This window comes from Mangifera indica, chromosome 7 (assembly GCF_011075055.1).
Source record: "Mangifera indica cultivar Alphonso chromosome 7, CATAS_Mindica_2.1, whole genome shotgun sequence".
NCBI lineage: Eukaryota > Viridiplantae > Streptophyta > Magnoliopsida > Sapindales > Anacardiaceae > Mangifera > Mangifera indica.
The window spans coordinates 16,589,012-16,607,602 of NC_058143.1; the positions used below are offsets into that span (position 1 = coordinate 16,589,012).

General features: G+C 31.8%; 2 protein-coding genes across 2 annotated transcripts; one reads left to right on the forward strand and one right to left on the reverse strand.

Annotated features, from left to right (window-relative positions):
* The first annotated feature begins 326 nt into the window (after nucleotides 1-326).
* Nucleotides 327-6,192, forward strand: LOC123219974 (7-hydroxymethyl chlorophyll a reductase, chloroplastic). The gene is made up of 18 exons (XM_044641952.1): nucleotides 327-552; nucleotides 638-722; nucleotides 793-904; nucleotides 983-1,067; nucleotides 1,148-1,189; nucleotides 1,309-1,387; nucleotides 2,166-2,217; nucleotides 2,323-2,385; nucleotides 2,724-2,821; nucleotides 3,218-3,253; nucleotides 3,338-3,399; nucleotides 4,139-4,166; nucleotides 4,856-4,935; nucleotides 5,082-5,151; nucleotides 5,241-5,298; nucleotides 5,507-5,571; nucleotides 5,652-5,746; nucleotides 5,830-6,192. The coding sequence occupies exons 1-18, from the start codon at nucleotides 410-412 to the stop codon at nucleotides 5,918-5,920; spliced, it is 1,344 nt and encodes a 447-aa protein (XP_044497887.1). The 5' UTR covers nucleotides 327-409; the 3' UTR covers nucleotides 5,921-6,192.
* Nucleotides 6,193-11,706: 5,514 nt separating this feature from the next.
* On the reverse strand, nucleotides 11,707-13,828 carry LOC123220608 (probable indole-3-pyruvate monooxygenase YUCCA3). The gene is made up of 3 exons (XM_044643034.1): nucleotides 12,967-13,828; nucleotides 12,508-12,879; nucleotides 11,707-12,121 (listed from the first exon to the last, which is right to left on the reverse strand). Exons 1-3 carry the CDS (start codon nucleotides 13,639-13,641, stop codon nucleotides 11,849-11,851), a joined length of 1,320 nt encoding a protein of 439 aa, XP_044498969.1. The 5' UTR covers nucleotides 13,642-13,828; the 3' UTR covers nucleotides 11,707-11,848.
* Nucleotides 13,829-18,591: the final 4,763 nt, after the last annotated feature.

Here is an 18,591-nt window from a genome sequence, read left to right on the forward strand (position 1 = left end):
GAACATGACAAATTTCTTAAACATCTTTACCAGTACTAAGAGATTGGCTACGATTAACGACATAACGAAGAAGTTTGAGTCAACAGTGAAATCATTGCATATATCTCAAAATTGTAGAAAATTTGAATATCATGTATAAAATATTAAAATAAGGTTTATAAAAGTTTTTTTCTCAATTTTTTAAAGTCACAAGATAATAAAATTACTACTGATTTAAGTGTACTTCTGATAAAAAAAGAAATGAGATGTCAAATATAAGCATACTAATTCAAGACTCCCGACTTACTGATTAAGTTGTTGCTTTAAAAAAAAAAAGAAAAGAAAAATCCTTCAGACGTTATCTTGTATATATAAAAGATGTGGTGCAAATGAAGCCATTCTTCAAACTTGAGTTTCTTCACCAATCACCATGACATCTTTCATTTCTAATTTCTCTCCCCTTGGTACCGTTTGTTGTTCTTCATCTCCCTCAAAGCAGCCGAGAGAAGACTGGAGGAAACGCTCCAAGCCCATTCCTCCCGGTGGCACTTATCCTGCCAAAGATCATTGCAGGTTCTAAACTTTTCATTTATCATTCCATCTAACCTTTGTTTTCATTAATAAGTTTATTTGTTTATTATATATACGCATGGAGCAGTCGATGCGGGCTCTGTGATACTTACTACATTGCCCATGTGAAGAATGCCTGTGCTTTCTTGGGAGACGGCATGTCTAAAATTGAAGTAAGCCTTCTTTTTCTTTTCTTTCTTTTTACTAAAAATTATCACTTTGCTAATGCATTTTCTCATTCAGGCGTTGGAACCCGTTGTTCATGGTAGAGGGAGAAAAATAGATTCCTTAGATGAGACTTACTTAGGTGTATACGATCAAGTTCTGTATGCACGTAAAACTAATCCAATTCAAGGTGTTTTCTCAATCTTTTAGAATAGTTTGAGTGCCTGTTATTTGAATTGTATCTTCTTTTGACTTGCTTCAGCTGCAGGTGCCCAGTGGACTGGGATAGTTACAACTATCGCAATGGAGATGCTCAGAACAGGCATGGTTGAGGCCGTAGTTTGTGTACAGAGGTAAGGGCACAAATCTTTAGCTCTTAATGTGAATAGTTTAATTTGTGAAGTTTCATCGTCTTTGTAATTCGTTTTTGCAGTGATCCAGATGACAGACTTAGCCCAAGGCCTGTTTTAGCGAGGTTTGCCACTTTACTTTTTCATTTAATGTAGATTGGTTCAACATTTGAACTTCTCTGATGGGGAATTTTCGTCTGGATATTTTCTGTGTTTCTTTTTATTTACTTTTCATTTCCAATAGGACCCCAGAAGAAGTTCTGGCTGCTAAAGGTGTCAAGCCAACATTATCTCCTAATCTCAATACCCTTGCCTTAGTGGAGGTTCGTTTATTAAATCTCCTCTTCCTTCGTTTTTCACTTTAAGAACATACTCTCGGTAGACCAGTAAGGTCAGATTACTGTTGTATTAAAGATGTTAAAGTTGTACTGGAGTGTAGTATGCAGGGCAATTGATTGTCTGAGCTTTTTGTGGAAGTAGAGAAATTTTGCATGTCTGGCATTTGCAAATACCACAATAGGAAAATGTTCCTGATTTTTTCCAGATAAGCTGGCAATGGAGAATTGGAGATGCAGTTAAAACCAAAGTCCTTACACTAGACTTAGATAGTCTGAAAGCATATTTTGTTATATATTTACAAAGTATGTGCATTTAGGTCTCATTTATATTACTTAGTAGGTTAGACACCTAGAGTTGATGTACCTGGGTTTTGCAGATAAACTAGGTTTGAAAGATTTCAAATTTATTAATGCCCTGGAAGTCAGGCTTATGTGGTGACTGAAACACAGGGCAGGCTTTCCCCTTCCTTTTAATACCATTTAAGGAAAATATGGATAACCATTTAGAGTGCAGGTATCCACCATCCACTAGTTGCATTGGCTGGAATAAGCAAGTAAAGAATTAGAATTTTGTATCAATATAAAGTATAGCCTGACCAATATAACATATTTGTGATTGACAGCTTTCATAAATTTGACTGTATATGTTATGGGAAGAATTCATTCACTCATATTCATGCTTGTTCTATGTGCATTTACATGCATTAGTGTTTGCAAAAACCATTTCAATAGTAATACAACATCGAGTTATTCCACACAACAGGCTGCAGGTGTAAAGCGTCTACTCTTTTGTGGAGTGGGTTGCCAAGTGCAAGGTTTAGTTGATTTCTTCCTTTTTTTTTTTTTAAATTCTTATGCTCAGTCATTTTCTTTGTTGTGATTTGTACTATTGTAATGCAGAGTAATTTCTTAAACTGCAGCACTAAGATCTGTGGAGCACCATTTGAATTTGGAAAAGCTTTATGTCTTGGGCACCAATTGTGGTAATGTTCTGTCCAATTCACAAATCCTCTAAATGGATTTGATGTATAAACTTGCCCATTGAAGGCTTACCTCATTAGATTTCTTTTATTTGGAAATGAAAATATTGAAGATTTTTAAATGTTAATACCCTTTTAATTTATCCTTACACGTGCAATTATCTACTCTTTGAAATGCTTTAAATAGATTTTTAAATCCTCCTGTCCTAGTGGGTCAGTTGGCTAGAAAAGGGATGCTTTTTACACAGCTCTTATATTGCTGAAATAAATAATATGTGGCTTTAAGATTTAGCTACCTTACTGACAAATCATCAAATCATTGTCAACAATGTTTGCAATAGTGGACAATGGAACTCGAGAAGGGCTAGATAAGTTTCTAAAGGCTGCAAGTAATGAACCAGAAACAGTTCTTCATTATGAGTTTATGCAGGATTACAAGGTTTGTTCTGAATAATCCTCTCATTCTCTTTGTGTTTAACTTATCGCTTATGAATATTTAGGTAACTGAATTAATATATAGAGCAGCAAAACAATGGCAATGTTTCAAGCCATGTTGCCACTCAAAGGAGAAAGAAAACAATTCAAACTTTAATAGAAAATATTTTCAAATGTGAATAACATATTATAAGCATGACTAGTTTTTTCTCCTCTCTTGAACCATGCATTACTCTATCATGTCTTTTAGTGCAACAATGTAATAAGTAATTGTTGATTGCTTAAATATTTATAATATTAAGAGGTTTTATTATTTTTCTTTTTTGCAATTGTCAATCTGCAGTCATTTAAATTTTTTCTCATGCGAACTAATGCTAGATAGTTTGTTGTACTTTGCTAGGTCCACTTGAAGCACTTAGATGGCCACATTGAAGAGGTAACATAGTCACTGCACTTCCAGTTTGGTTTTGGGCCCAGAATTTTTGTTGCTTCATCCACTTTCAAATCTTTACTAAAACAGGTTCCTTATTTCTGTCTACCAGCAAATGATTTAGTTGATGTTATTGCTCCTTCTTGCTATAGGTAATTTCTTGTTTTTTCCACATGCTTAGAACTTTGCTTCAAATTATAATTCAGGTCATGAATCATAACGATAATTCATTAACTTAAGTTTTAACTTGGCTTTTGTGATAAAATTATATTGTCTTACGACTACATAAAATTTCAATGATTTAAATTTTAGCATATATATTTAGATGTTCATGTATTACTGTCAAATCTTATTACACTTTTTCAAGAAAATAAATGTACTGTACATAATTCCATACTCATCTGTTTTCATCATTCTGCAAGATTTAGTGGCAAAAGTGGACCAATTTCTTCTTGTGGAAGCAAAAACAAAGGGACAAAGAAAGAGAAAAATTTTGAATAAGCACAATAGAACTTGTGGTAGTTTTGCATTCTCTGCCTGTCATGCAATATTCTCATTCCTCATTTGGTGAATTTCCTATTAATTGATCAATAAAACTATGCGTACTTATTTTTTAATACACAAGTTGATATACATGATGTGTCATCATGTAATTAAATGATTTTGAATTAACGATAAAGTCACATTCAATCATATGATGACACATCATGTATGTACCCATTTGTGTATACAAAAGTGGTTCCGCATAACATTGCCCTTAATTAATTTTGCAAGATTTTTTCTTTTGGTGATGATTTTGTATTTTTTATTATGTTTGTTTATTAAGATGAAGATTGTTCATGATGTTTGGCTATTTTTTTTAATGTTTTTATGTCTGGTGTATATCAACAGCTGTTTCGACTACACAAATGCTTTAGCGGTAAGTTGTTATTTACTATTGGGAAACTATATAGCTTCTGTTACTTGCATTCACTTGCTTAATTTCCCTTTTATGGTGAGATAGTGTAATCACTCAATCATTCACCTACAGCTTTGGAGCTTTCATATATTGGCATGTTAGTAATCTTTCTTTTTCCACTGAGAAATTAGGCTAGAAAGTTTTTTTAGTTAATCCCTACCAGCAACACTTTTTTTTTAAACTGTTTAAGTTGAAGATAGGGATTCTTGGTGTTAATGAGCTCTGGTATTCCTATTTTTTTCTAACTTGTCAGAAGCTCCACTGATTAATTAAGTTTTTTGAAAGTCTTATTCCTAGTAACTTAAGGTACTTCAAAGTCAAAGTGGATTCAGACAGGATTAGAATATAACTATAATCTTACACTCTTGACAAGATTTGGTGATAGTTCTAGATTTTTGTTGATCACTTGGGTGATGCCTGAGGACAAATTGAACACTTATATGTTCACATGACATTAAAAATGTACTTTTGACATTCATGGTTATAAGTACAAATTTATAATGTTCAACCAATTCATATGAAATGTAAAATGTCTCTTTGCTTATATATAATCAGTTAAAATTTATCCAAACAAAATTAACCAATTCACTAACCTTTTAGTAGTTTGTCCTAATCTGAGGGGATGCTGTCTTATGTCTGACCAAATTCAGGATCTGGTAGTTGGATACATGGGTGTTCCAAAATATCCAGGAGTCAGCATGACACAACATCCACAGTATGTCACTGTTAGGTATATTGCTGAGATTTAAAGTCTGGTGCAGCTTATTATTCTTAATTGACCTCTTTACAAGTGACAGCTTTCTGATTCTAGTTACATCATTCTTTTTATGAAAACTAAAAACTATGATATTCTTTCTTCATTGTTCAAAATTGCAGAAATGAACGTGGAAAGGAAATGCTGAGTTTGGTAGAAAACCTTTTGGAGATTATTCCAACAACCAGTAGTGTAAAGCCTTTGCTATGTCTTGCTCTCGCTGCATTAGGAACTTACTAAACTAGAATATCTAAATTTGAGATAACAATTTTTTGTTTCAGGGTAACCGACGCCCATTTGTTATGGAGACTGTTAAGGCAGATGATAATGCTAAGATGGGTGTGAATGGCTTCTTCTTCATAGTTATTAATGAAAATCTTTTGGACTTCTGCTTTATATTTGACTCATCCCTTTCGAGCACTTACTCATTTCTTCATCCTAAATCTAAATGTTCATTGTTTGAAAATAAAATTAAATATTCATTCAAGTCTCTTTTTAGTTTCCATAGTTAAATAAGATGCTCATATTTTCTCTTTAATTTATTCAGGGAAGGGACCTTCTCAACCTGCCCCAAAATTTGTTGGAAATTTGATAGCTTTTTTACTAAACCTGGTAAAGTTTCTTGTTCAAAATTTATGGTAGTAAAAGCAAACCAATATATACTCTTATACACTTGCCTTTTTGTGGTTTAGATTGGTCCAAAAGGATTGGAATTTGCCCGTTATTCACTTGATTATCATACCATCCGGAACTATTTGCATGTAAACCGCACTTGGGGAAAACAAAGGTGCATTGTAATTTTTAGTAGCTACCATAACATATATGAAAGCATTGGTATGTTATAAAAAATTACATTCTCAATGCATGCAGAGCTGACCAGCACATGCCTTCATATGCGAAGAAACTTGTGGAGATGTATAACCAGGATGGCCAAATAGATGAGATGCTTTCCACCAAGTGACTGAATGGTTAGAAGGTGCAATATCCTGGGCAACACAGCGTCAAGGTACTTCCAACGAAGTGAAATTTTGGTACTGTATGTATATGTTCATTTTATTAGAAGACTATGCTCAAAATTGGTGATAATTTTCGCTCATTTCCTGCCTTTGACTTTTATAGATTTGCTTTAGCACATTGTTTTGTATTAAAATATTTTCATTGCAAAGACATTTGAACCTCTGGATTGTGTCATTAAACTGTGAGACAAGAAATGGTTATTTGTTTTTGAAATTAGCCTCATCCACTTTGTTCTGCATCAGAAAGGTTTTATGGGTTAATAACAATAACCACCCCCCACCACACCCCCGCACCCCCTCCTCCTCTGGTATTAATTAAACGCAAAAGCATTGATTCATTATCTTCGTCGTCATCTTCCTCACATCTGGTGAAGTTGTTCTTCGACGCCGTTATTTGCAGTAGCTGTTGTTATCGTGACAAAATGGATCTAGAATATTTGAAATGATTTTCAGTGCTCAAAATGGGAATAATATCAGTACAAACAATTTCTTGCATACATTGTACAAATTTAATCAAAATTCTAAGTTAATTGATATGTATTTGTATGGGTTGTAACGAAGTTGAGTGTTTATTTTGATGTAATAGATTGTTGTGTTGTTGAGCTAAACGTGAATAAGATTGTAATTGAATAGGGTCATAATCGAATATAAGGCAATCTGAGCAAGAGCTTAAATTTGCTTACTAGTTTTTGTAGTTAGTGTATTTTATCCGATTAGTGCATTACACTAATGGTCCAAAACCTTAGTAAATATGAGAATAAGAAAAAAAAAAATTTTATGGGTATAATATGGTAAGCGGTGAAAAATATGTTTATAAAAAAAATCATAAACTTCGGATATAGAATATGTATATATAAGTTTAATATTGTACACTATCAATAATATATTTATAAAAATACAATAATATCAATTATAATTTTAATATTTTTCATAAATTTTTTTAGTTAACAATTCAATTGTAAAATATCTAATTGACTAATAAACTTAATATAACATAATATATCATTAAGATTTTATTATCAACAAAAACTGTTAAGAGAGATTAGAGATTTGAATGACAAAAAATCAGATTTTTTGTTTTATATAATTATAAGATTATGGTAATTAATTAAAAATATAATATATATTTCTGTACTTTAAAAACTTCGTTAAAAAAATATAAAAATATGTGTTTAATACTAAAAATATATAAAATATGGATTTAATACATGGTGGGTTAAAAAAATTCTAAACAATGAGTTTAGTACGCAAATTAAAAGCGGATGATTCAAATTTTTACTAAGTTGAGCTGAAACTAGTGAAGGCGGAGGTTTTATGTAATTTTCACCTAGGATGATGTGATGGGGTTTTAAAAAGCTCGACTATGCATAACATGTTAAGAGGCCACTAAAAATATTACTAAACGTAATGGGTTACAGTAATTTTCACTAAGCCTCATATACTAAGGGGACAAGTGGGGTTACAGGTAATTTTCCGAGCGATTGAGTATATTCTAGTCAGTGCGTTATCCTAAACGAAAGGGTTGGATTCGAGCCATTTGAGCTTAAGCTCATTTCGAATTTAAATTTGAATCAAGTTTTTAGCTAATTTATTATTAGAACAACGTTGTTTTAATATATATTGATTAAAACAAAGTTATTTTATATAAAAAATTTTAAACTTCTAACTTAATGAGTTGAATACTCTAAAACTCGAGTTTGAAAATATTGAATTTTTAAATTCGAGCTTGAACTCATTTGAGCTGAACTCGTTTGTGCTGAGATTCAAATCCAACCCTACCTATCAATATTTTATATCTTTTTCTCATATAAATTTGATTTTGTTAAATCTTTATGACCATTAATGAAGTTTGTTACCCAAACTGAAATCATCAAAATCATATTATATATTTATTAAATGGCTGAGATAAATACATTATATAAGTAGAAAGCATGCATTAGTCATGCATATTATTTCTATGTAAAGTGCTTAGTTTTCTCAGATAATTCACAATTTATACCTAACGTTTATAATAAAACAAAAATTACGCTGAAATTTTGGTCAATTTATTGGGCTGTGGCAATGGACATAAATCCATCTGACCTTTTTATAAGTGCATCACGGAGTCTGATAATTTAGGTATTATGTGAAAAGATGCCCAGAAATTAACAGCCTTTCTTTGTTAGACACATGTAAACCCTAAATCTATGTGTCTATATTTTTTAACATATATATATATATATATATATATATATAGATATATTATAATATTATTGAATAATTTTAAATTAATAATACAATAATATTGAATTACATAATAATATATCTATATCTATATCTATATCTATATATATATTTATATATTAAAAATTAGATATACATAATATCATTTGATTATAAGTATAATGTCTAGATTAAAATAATGCATAGGCCGGTGAAATCAGTTATTTTTTCCAGGAAGACTCGTGTCCGGGCACGACATACTCCACTTGCAGTTAAACTAAACGTAGGTTTGGTCCGTCCATATCTTAGCTAGCTCAAGTTGCTAGACTCTATAAATTTGGTTAATGTGCATGCACATGAAATAATTACCCTAAGGCTATATAATTTTCTCACGTTTCTTAATTTTCTGAATTTGATATCTTTTCATTTTTCAAGAAAATATATCATAATAGGATTGCAAATAACACAAGGAATAATAATACAATTTTCTAAAAAAAAAAAATTAATGAAACATTGGAACATTTAAGTAGAAGACTTGAATATAAAGTCTCTGTTATATTTATCAAAGATTAAAAAATTTTATTTATTAAAAAAAAATACAATTTCTATAAGAAATATGTTTCTGTTAGATTTTGTATGTATTAGTCTATGAGTAGTTGAAATTGGATTAGCCCATGTGGGATAAGAATTTTTGTGAAGATGTGAAAAAATAATATATTTTTTCTTTCATCCAAGGCTTAAGCTTTACATTAAACCATATATCATAACATATCTTTTGCGTCGTTGCATGAATGATAAGTTATTTCAAATATTTTTTATTAGAGGGGACAAATTATATATTTCCAAGAATTCACAACAATATGGACTATATATTAAAATATGGAAATGGTTTTGCTTCTTGCAGAATGAAGGTTTGAAAACCTGAACTGAAGTTGCGTGTCTGAAATAAAATGAATAATGCATGCAAACTATGAAAGGCTAACTTTTTGACCTACCCGCGTGACATCCGGATTCTGCATTCTCAAAGATCAGCCTTGCAAGCACTCATGTTATATAGTAGGGTCATTAGTCTAGCCCTATCTTGAACTCATTAGGGAAGAAGCTTTAGCTCCTAAACAGTTTGTGCAAACTCACATTATATGTCAAGCTCATTAGTCTCACGCTGTTTTGAACTCATCAAGGGAATAACTCCAGCTCCTAAGTAGTTTATGTAAGGATGAGCTAGTCCCCTTTTACTACACCCCTGACCACATTGCGCATAACCTGTGTTTAAAGCGCTCCTAATAAGCAATAACACATCCATAGAACTAACAACTACGCATACTCACTCATTAGCACGCCCATCACTATGTCTGTTTAAGCCCCTGCCACATCCTTGAGCCGTAACAAAGCATATGTAAGCTAACGTTAGTGTGCATTGCATATATGATAGTAAAGTATAAAAAAAAGAGTGCAAGCGAAGTCTAGAAGCTAAGACTGAAATGAGAACAAGAAGGAATGGGCAAATGGAGTGGAACCCAGGAGGGATAAATGACCCATGTGTTTGACTATCTTGGTAAATGTGATGCCTAAATAAGAGGTTGCAGGGTTAAGAGATGAAAAAAAATTCCAGAGGCAGGAATTGGACAAATATACAGTTGTAGTTTTAATGTTGTACGCTGGAAGGTGGGCAATATTCAGGCTGTCAAATCTTTTCTTTCTTGCATCGCATATGCATAAAAAAAATTAAGTTTATGCAGATAGCATGTTCATGAAGGAAATTAAGATTCACCTTAACATATAAGAATTTAAATTTTGTGGTGAAGATGAAATTTCTGCAGATGGGCCACTGAGTTAAAGCTTCATCTTGCTGTGTTTGTTTCAACAGCATGGGTACTCATATGGGTTGTCTTTAACTTTAATTTACAAGTTGTAAATTTCTTTTTCAGACAAAATGGAAGCTCATAATAGTCAGTCTCTTTTCGATGTCAAAGGGGAAACCAACCCTTGAACAATAGTGGAAAATGAAGTTGATATGATAAATAAAAGTGGAAAACGTTTGGCTTCATGTGCATGATTCCGGAGACTAGAATAGAGACTTTCATGTGCTGTAATAGTTTTTATTCTAAGCTTCAGTAGCTTCAAAACCCCTATATATTATTGTTGGACTCATACCTTGAACAAAATTTGCCGGACAAATTTTAATATGACCCGTTAATTAATCAAGTTAGAGTTAAATTTTTTTTTTACACAAAATCTAATTTGGATCATAATTAGGCCCCCGAAAAAGCTCTACGAAAAATCTGTCTTAATTTAGAGAAGCTCAAAGCTAATGTAGATCAGTATGCTGCACAAATTGAGGAGAGACTAAGAATAATTGTGAGTTGAGTTGACTGATAACTGACTATAATATCAAAGTTTCTTCTATTTTTACTTTCTTCTTTGTACATGTAAGTTACTGTGTTTAAAAGTATCTTAAGTTTCTATTTTTTTAATTTTTGGTTGGTGGTATGATGGTACCGCTCGTTGGCAAAAAAGAAATAATTAGATCAAACAATTCTTGTAATATAGTTCGTGTTAATTTAGGTTACGATATGTCAATCCATTCATAATTTGGGTTATCTAAGAATTGAAATATTTTAAGATAATTTTAATTCGAAAGGATGGAAATGGAAATATTTTGATATGGCATGAACACAATCAAAGACACAAATTGTCAAGGCTAATTTATTATAAAGCTTTAGGAATTTAACTTTCTTCCTCACCCTTATCATCGTTTCTATGAAATAGATTACCTAGACATTTAATTTGGGATAATCTCGATAACCTATAATTACGTGATAATCTTTCAGTAATTTTGATTACCATTTCTATTATGATAAGATAATTCGATATTATCATGATAATATTAATTCTATTATTATTTATTCTTATTAAATATTTTAAAATAAAAATTTGATTTTAGACTTAAACTTATATTCTTTTATATATAAAATATGTTTTTTTGTCACTTAAAATACATTTAAGAAGTAAAAAGACTTTCATTTTTCAATTGAAATAATAAATAATATGAAAAATATTTTTAAAAATATATATATATTAGCAATAAGATGACAACTAAAAAAATAATTTAATAGTTAATTTCATAATTTGACAATACAAAAATAAATCCTAATATAAAAATTTACACCAAGTAAATACTAATTTATCTATATATAATACTAATTAGTATCTAATAATGTTTTAATATTTTTTGTACATAAATATTAATGATTCATATATATATATTAGTATAACGTACTTTAATCTAATAATTATTCACGGAAAGAGATGAATTTGAGTTTTCCCGAAAGCGGGCTATCCATGTGCTAGCCACCATGAAAACAAAGAGTCAGAAGCCTAGTTTTTTATCAAGTAGTAGCAATCAAAGTCATTTAAGATATGTGTAATGTTTTTGGCATATAATAGATCTGGGGTCCACCCTAATGGGCCCATAGTGAAGAGAGCCCATGAGTGCCATTAATGACAAGGTGGACCATGTTTAGACATTGAAAGAAAAATGAAAGGTTTCCCATTTGACTTGAATTATGCAATCGTACAAAAATAGTTTGTTTTTCAAGCAGAAAACAAAAAGCCTCATCTTCCTTTTTCTACAGGAAAATCTCCAATTATTTGCAAATCTTGGAGGTGTTTTATACTGGATAGGAGAGGGCTATTTGGCTTTCTCTACGCAAAACTGACCTCATTTCTTCGTCCATCACTTGCCAAAACAAATAAAAACAAATTTTCTGCTTTGTTTCTTCCTTCCATGCCTTGGCAATATCATGAGCTACATTTACTGCATCCAAAGATGCACCAGAAAGACCTCTTTTTGTGAACCCAACTGCATAAAGTCCTGCTTTGCCTTTCCACCCATTTGGAAATACATTTTTTGGAATCCCATCTTCAGAAAAGAATTCATTTTCCTGTAGGACAAAGATGTCATTGTTTGTTACTCTTTTGTATTTTATCTTCATCATCAATCAAGAATAAAAGGACCCAACCACCTGTCAGTTACCCAGAAATTTAAAATAGCAAAAGATGTTTTGTTCTTGAGATATCAAAATCATTAATAATTGCATACAGAAGAATGTATGCAAGTATTTGTTTTGATTGTTTCCCCTTATCAACATATAAATCTCAGCTGCAGAAAACAACAAGGGGGTGACAGAAGGAATTTCTCCGTCATTATTTTTGTCAAATTTCATCTCCTTGAATAAGACTAACAATTTTCCATCAAACCCAACAAAACTGTAAAAAGAATGTAACAGTCTCATGAATTTCAACATAAATCTATTTGAAATAGTCTCACCTTTAGCCATGAAGGAACATTGCTGCGGTACCCAGTTGCGAGAAGAACAGAATCAATCTCAAGATTTTGTCCATTGACGAGCTCCACTCTGCTATGGTTGAACCTTTTGATTCCAGGGACAACATTAATGTCACCGGATTTAATTCTTTGTAAAGCGCCAATGTCCAAAACTGGAGTCTTCCCTCGACTGTTCTTCAGCTCTATGGGGCCTATAGGTGGCTTCTTTAGGCCATATTTTTCAACATTGCCTAGGATGAGTCGTGCTAGAATAAGCAGAATCTTGTCTACTAGCCAAAGTGGTAGCCATTTCATCATCAAAACTGCTAATTGAAATGTTGATTTCCCAAGAACTTCCCTTGGCAATACATGAACCTATTGACCAAAAACATAGATGTTACATACTTATGATGATCCAAAAAGGGGATAAATTGCAGAACCCTATTGAGTTTCTTCACTCACCGAGTTTCGAACGACCATCGAGGGCTTTGCATTGTGGTTGCAGAGATCAAGACAAACTTCCATGCCTGAATTGCCACAGCCAACAACTAGGACACGCTTTCCTCTATAATTTTCACCTGATTTGTAGTCACAAGTATGTGAAACATGACCATCAAAATCCTGCAAGCCTCGGAAATCAGGCACAACTTTCTCTGCATTTTCACCAGTGGCCACTACAAGCCACCGGCAGATATACTCAACTGATTCTAAACTTCTAGATGAAAGAGTTTTAACCCACCAAAACCCAAATGTTTCATCATACTTAGCAGATTTAACTGTTTCATTGAAATTCGGGTTTATGTCAAAGTGTTTTGCATAAGATTCCAGGTAGTTGATGAACTGATATTTGGTGGGGTATTCAGGGAAATTTCCAGGAAATGGAAAGTCTGGCAACTGGGAAAACTGCTTAGGGAGATGAAGTTTAAGGCCATCATAAGTTCGGTTTTGCCAAAGAGAGGCAATGCAGTTGGCTCGTTCGAGGATTATGAATGGAACACCTCGCTGTATAAGGCCCGAAGCAACAGCAAGACCTGACGGACCAGCACCAACTATTACAGGGCCGTTCACCCATGTGCAACGGCTGTTAAAGTACTCGTCTTGACTGAAATTTGGAGACATGTCTGGGATGTTAATCATTAAGTTTAAAAAAAATAAGAGCTAAAAAGATTGTGAAAGAGAAGTGAAGAGAATAGGTATAGTACTGATGTTTGTAGAAAGATGAATGGTGACAAAGGATTAAGGAATGGAGAAGAGAATAAAAGGAAAATGGTAGAAGTGATGTGTGTGGAGAGGGACAGAGGGATGGGAGTTAAATAGAGAGGGGTGTTGAGTATATTTGTGCATTTCATCAAAATACTCAACTCAATCATTATAAATTATGCTGTCACATTCCAACCTACTGCCAAGATATCTTAAATAGTGGAGCTCAATGCATCTCCCTTAATTCCAATCAATGACTTCAACACTGGAAACAAATCAAGTTTACCAGTTGAGAATTGTGTAACTGGAGATCAAAATTGTTCTGTCTATGCGGCCAAGGACAAATTACTCTTCATCATCCAATGGATTCAAGAATTCTGTAGATTTTACCTGATGGGGATTGAAAATTATAACTCTGGTCCTCACAGGTTAGCTAGTTGTGCGTGAGCTCATGTTTCACAATGCTTCTTGAGACTTCTGACAGTTCAAATGGTCCATCCAGGTCCAGTTTACATCAAAGAATATGTTCAGAAGGTTCACTAATTCACAGGAAAATCGATTCCGTGCACAAGTTTCGCAACAAAATTCAACTTGAAGGAAACCAAATTCCAAAATGGTGGTCTGGTTACCATTACCAGGTCCCTTAATTCCAATCAATGACTTCAACACTGGAAACAAATCAAGTTTACCAATTGAGAATTGTGTAAATGGAGATCAAAATTGTTCTGTCTATGCGGCCAAGGACAAATTACTCTTCATCATCCAATATTGAAAATTATAACTCTGGTCCTCACAGGTTAGCTAGTTGTGCGTGAGCTCATGTTTCACAATGCTTCTTGAGACTTTTGACAGTTCAAATGGTCCATCCATGTCCAGTTTACATCAAAGAATATGTTCAGAAGGTTCACTAATTCACAGGAAAATCGATTCCATGCACAAGTTTCGCAACAAAATTCAACTTGAAGGAAGCCAAATTCCAAAACGGTGTTCTTGTCGTCACCATTACCAGGTTTTCAACATCATTTCCATGGAAATAAAAAAGAAAATTATTTAATTTTTGTCAAAACTTGAATCAAATTCAGAAGGTTGAATTCACATCTAGCCTTAATCTGAATTCAATCTTTCAGCGTTTGGTCTTCTAGAGACACACATTTAATTTGAGTTGGTATATTAATATAATTAGACCTTTAATAATAAATTCAACTGAACAATAATTTTTGAGTTATATAATAATATTTAAACTTATACATTATATACCACTTAAAATTAAAATCGCGATGTTTTTCACGTGATAACATTCTTTTTAGGTTTCTAATATTTGAAATTAAATTAAATAGTAGATTATGTCAGATCAAACTCAACATAATTTATTATATCCACAGATTGTATCATGTCATAATTTATCAATTAATAAATCAGGTCACTTATGTCACTGTACCATATGATAACTTCAAGGTATGGTTAAAACACCTAACCATACCTCTACAGGCTCTTTGTGGGTTGGCCTATAGCTTGCCTCAAGGCTCTTTCTTGGCACAACTTGTATGGTTCATAGGTCTAGCACGATTCGCAATTTTACGGACCGTATGACATACATCTCTATCCAAAACCAACAGGAAGGTTGGTAGCTGTGCTCTGCACAACGGGCGGCTACACATTCCTCCGAAATTGAATTTGCAACCATTCGCATTGGAAATAAAACCATGGTATAACTTAATGATATATGTTCATGATTTATATGAATTTCGTATAGATCTGACTCTATATTTCCTCCATTAAATACATATTTTAGGATGATTACTGTAATGATTATTGGTCTTAATTTAAAGATATGCTTGGTAGATTTGGAGATAAGATAAAACATTTATAAGAAATACGTTTACTACATTTATGAGCAATCGGCCTGCAGAATAATTTCTGATCAGTCTGGTAACTCTCATTAAGTTTCTTTTGTAATCATCTAGTTCTCTTGATTAAGAAAAAAGAATTATGCTAAAATTAGAGATAATCCAGGATTAAGAATTAATTTGTAGCTACTAAATTACTACATATCCGCTTTTGCATTATTCAGTAAATTAAGAGAGAACCACCATTTTCCATTCGGTGGTGAGATTGGTTGGTTGACATGCTACAAAGGATGTAAAGACAAAAATATCATTTATTAATTTTGTAATGTTTGTTAAGCAAAGTAACAACCTATTGAAAACTTTACTAAATATATTTTTATGTATATTTATATTAATTTTAAGATTAATAATCATATAAATAAAATTATAAATTAAAAAAGCCACTAACAAATTCCACTATTTGTAAATTACCCAGATACAAACTAGGGAATATTATACTAAAATAATGTGATCAAAAGAGAATGACGTTTGAGATAGTGAGATATAACTATATTGCACTTGACATAATGTGATTTGGTCAAAATACATCTAACAAAGTACAATTCAATAGGTAATCATCATCTCGAATACAATTTAGCTTGATTGTATCATTCTAGGTGTGATTCAAGATAAACGTGATCGAATAACACTATCTTAGATATGATTTTGACTAAATTGTACCAACTACACCTAACTAACATTATCCTGTTTAATTTTTTTCTTTTTCATATTTCAAATTTTTAATTGAAGATAAGATTGTGTGTGACTAATTTCTAGGTTAGGGAAGAAATATCTACATTTTAGATGGAATTGATATAAATCTTAAAGTAAATCCTAATATTTAAGTTGTAATTAAAGTGTTATCTACTATAAATGTTTGTCTACGACTATTTTGAATTTTAATTTTTTTATAGATAAAGGGCAAAAATATATTTAATAAAATTAGAAGACCAAATGTTATTTTAGTAAATATTGAAAATAGTAAAAGGTATTTTTGTTTTTTAATTCATTATAAAAATTAATAAATTTTGTTAATTGTGCTGGACAAAAGATAATAAAATATATTTTTTTATTTTAAAAATGATAATTTATTATTTTAATATAATTTAGGTAAAAAATAGTTATTTTTCCTTTTATAAAACAATAAATTACATTATTAATCGCGATTCGTGCATTAAATATGCATATTATATTAAGTGGTAAAAAGGGGACCATGCATGCCCTTGAAGTTATAAATATCTTTCTTCATAATTCAACGTAATGTCTAGAGGCAAGCAATGTTGACAAGGATTGCTTCTATTGAGACCGTGTGAAATAGTTGATAATTTCACGGTGACGGCTCACTTAAACGTATCGAAATTTGAAACCATATCATCTCTATACCCTGTTCCTGCATTGGAATCTCTTGTTTTGGACCATCAAACTCCACTTTTGGCCAAGTATTAGTGTGATCGATTTACAGTTTTGAAAAAACTAAGTATAAGAATATGAAAATGATTGAAAAAAAATTTGTATGGTCAAAAAGAGATGTCACACGTGTATAGAACCTCGATCGGTTTCAATACGAGTATATTCTTTTTAGGGAATACATGTAATTGTTTGGTTTCTCTTATGTTATTATTCTTAAGCTGAATTAGTTGAAAATCAGAAGCAAACAATGTATATTGAAAATTGGTCAATAATCTATTGTCATTGAATAGGAATCCAGACGAAAAAATACGCTGGTGGTATAAATAAAAAAAACGTGAAATTCCTTAGGGTTTAACATACCAGGTGAATATTTCACATGTTTTTTTTTTTTTTTTTAAGTCTTTCTTGTCACATGAAAACATGAGAATTTGAAGGAAAAGAATAAATAATTTGGCTTCCCACAAGCTTCCGTGGCCATCATTTGCGCTAACACATTGTTCCACAACCTTATAATAATTTCAATATCATCGACTCCATTTGACTATTTGATTTCTCAGTTGACTAATCACAAAGACACTAATGATCTCAGTTGACTCCATGACAAGATTCTATTAATGAGGTCGGTTTCAAAGTTTGAATAAATGAATCTACTAATTCAGCCGAGTTCCATGGCTGCAATTGCACTTCCCCCAACCTAAATTTTTCTCAGTTTTCAAACACTGATTTGCAATTACTAAAAGTTTTAGTTTAATTATTGGCCAAAGGACTATGTTCCATCCAAATTTTAGTTCAATCTTAAAAGTATGTTTACGACAGTTGAAAAACCTAAAAATTTATCTATGAACTAATTATTATTAAAATTTTCTATCATAACTAAAGGCAAAATCGTTATTTTATTAATAATATTTAAAAAAATAAAATTCTATATAAAAAAATGTAATTAACTAACTTTTCAACTGTAATAACTGAATGGAATATATATTCAATAAAACATGGCAGCACATGTGATCACATGAAGTATGTGAAGAATTGATCAACAGCCCCTTTTAACGAAAACTCAACTCCATTTCTACCACCATGTGCTTTCTCTTACTAAATTAAACATTATCTCCATTTTTCATGCCATCTTCACCAACAATACCCATTTTGATCCATTGATTCATTTCAGTGTCATCATTGAACGAGCAGTTACTGTATTTTACATGCATGTGGAATTTAATGGCATATTTAGTATTATTGAATCAATAAAATTATACGTATTCATTTTAAGTATACAAATAGATACATATTTAATGTGTCTTATCATATAATTAAATAATTTTCAGTTAAAAATGAAATAACATTCAATCACATGATAACACATATAAGTGTGAATTAATTTATTTATTCAAATTAGGTAAACATAGTATTGCTCTTATTGAATTGAAGATTCCGGATTGAATTTGATACTAGGCATGGCATGTCGTTAGGAACATTGGAACAAAGTATTTCTATGTGCTGATAAAACCTGACCCAGTGGCAAGTTCAGACAAATACGTATGGGCAAAGATTGCCACACATACACCGTAAGAACTTGGTGCAAATCTACACA

Excerpts from the sequence above, each read along its gene's own strand:
- LOC123220608 (XM_044643034.1), bottom strand. The coding sequence starts at position 13,641 with ATGATTAACATCCCAGACATGTCTCCAAATTTCAGTCAAGACGAGTAC. Across the intron at positions 12,880-12,966 it reads CGATGGTCGTTCGAAACTCG|GTTCATGTATTGCCAAGGGA; the intron begins GTGAGTGAAGAA and ends TTTGGTCAATAG. Across the intron at positions 12,122-12,507 it reads ATGTTCCTTCATGGCTAAAG|GAAAATGAATTCTTTTCTGA; the intron begins GTGAGACTATTT and ends TTTGTCCTACAG.
- LOC123219974 (XM_044641952.1), top strand. The coding sequence starts at position 410 with ATGACATCTTTCATTTCTAATTTCTCTCCCCTTGGTACCGTTTGTTGT. Across the intron at positions 1,068-1,147 it reads GCCGTAGTTTGTGTACAGAG|TGATCCAGATGACAGACTTA; the intron begins GTAAGGGCACAA and ends TCGTTTTTGCAG. Across the intron at positions 2,822-3,217 it reads AGTTTATGCAGGATTACAAG|GTCCACTTGAAGCACTTAGA; the intron begins GTTTGTTCTGAA and ends GTACTTTGCTAG.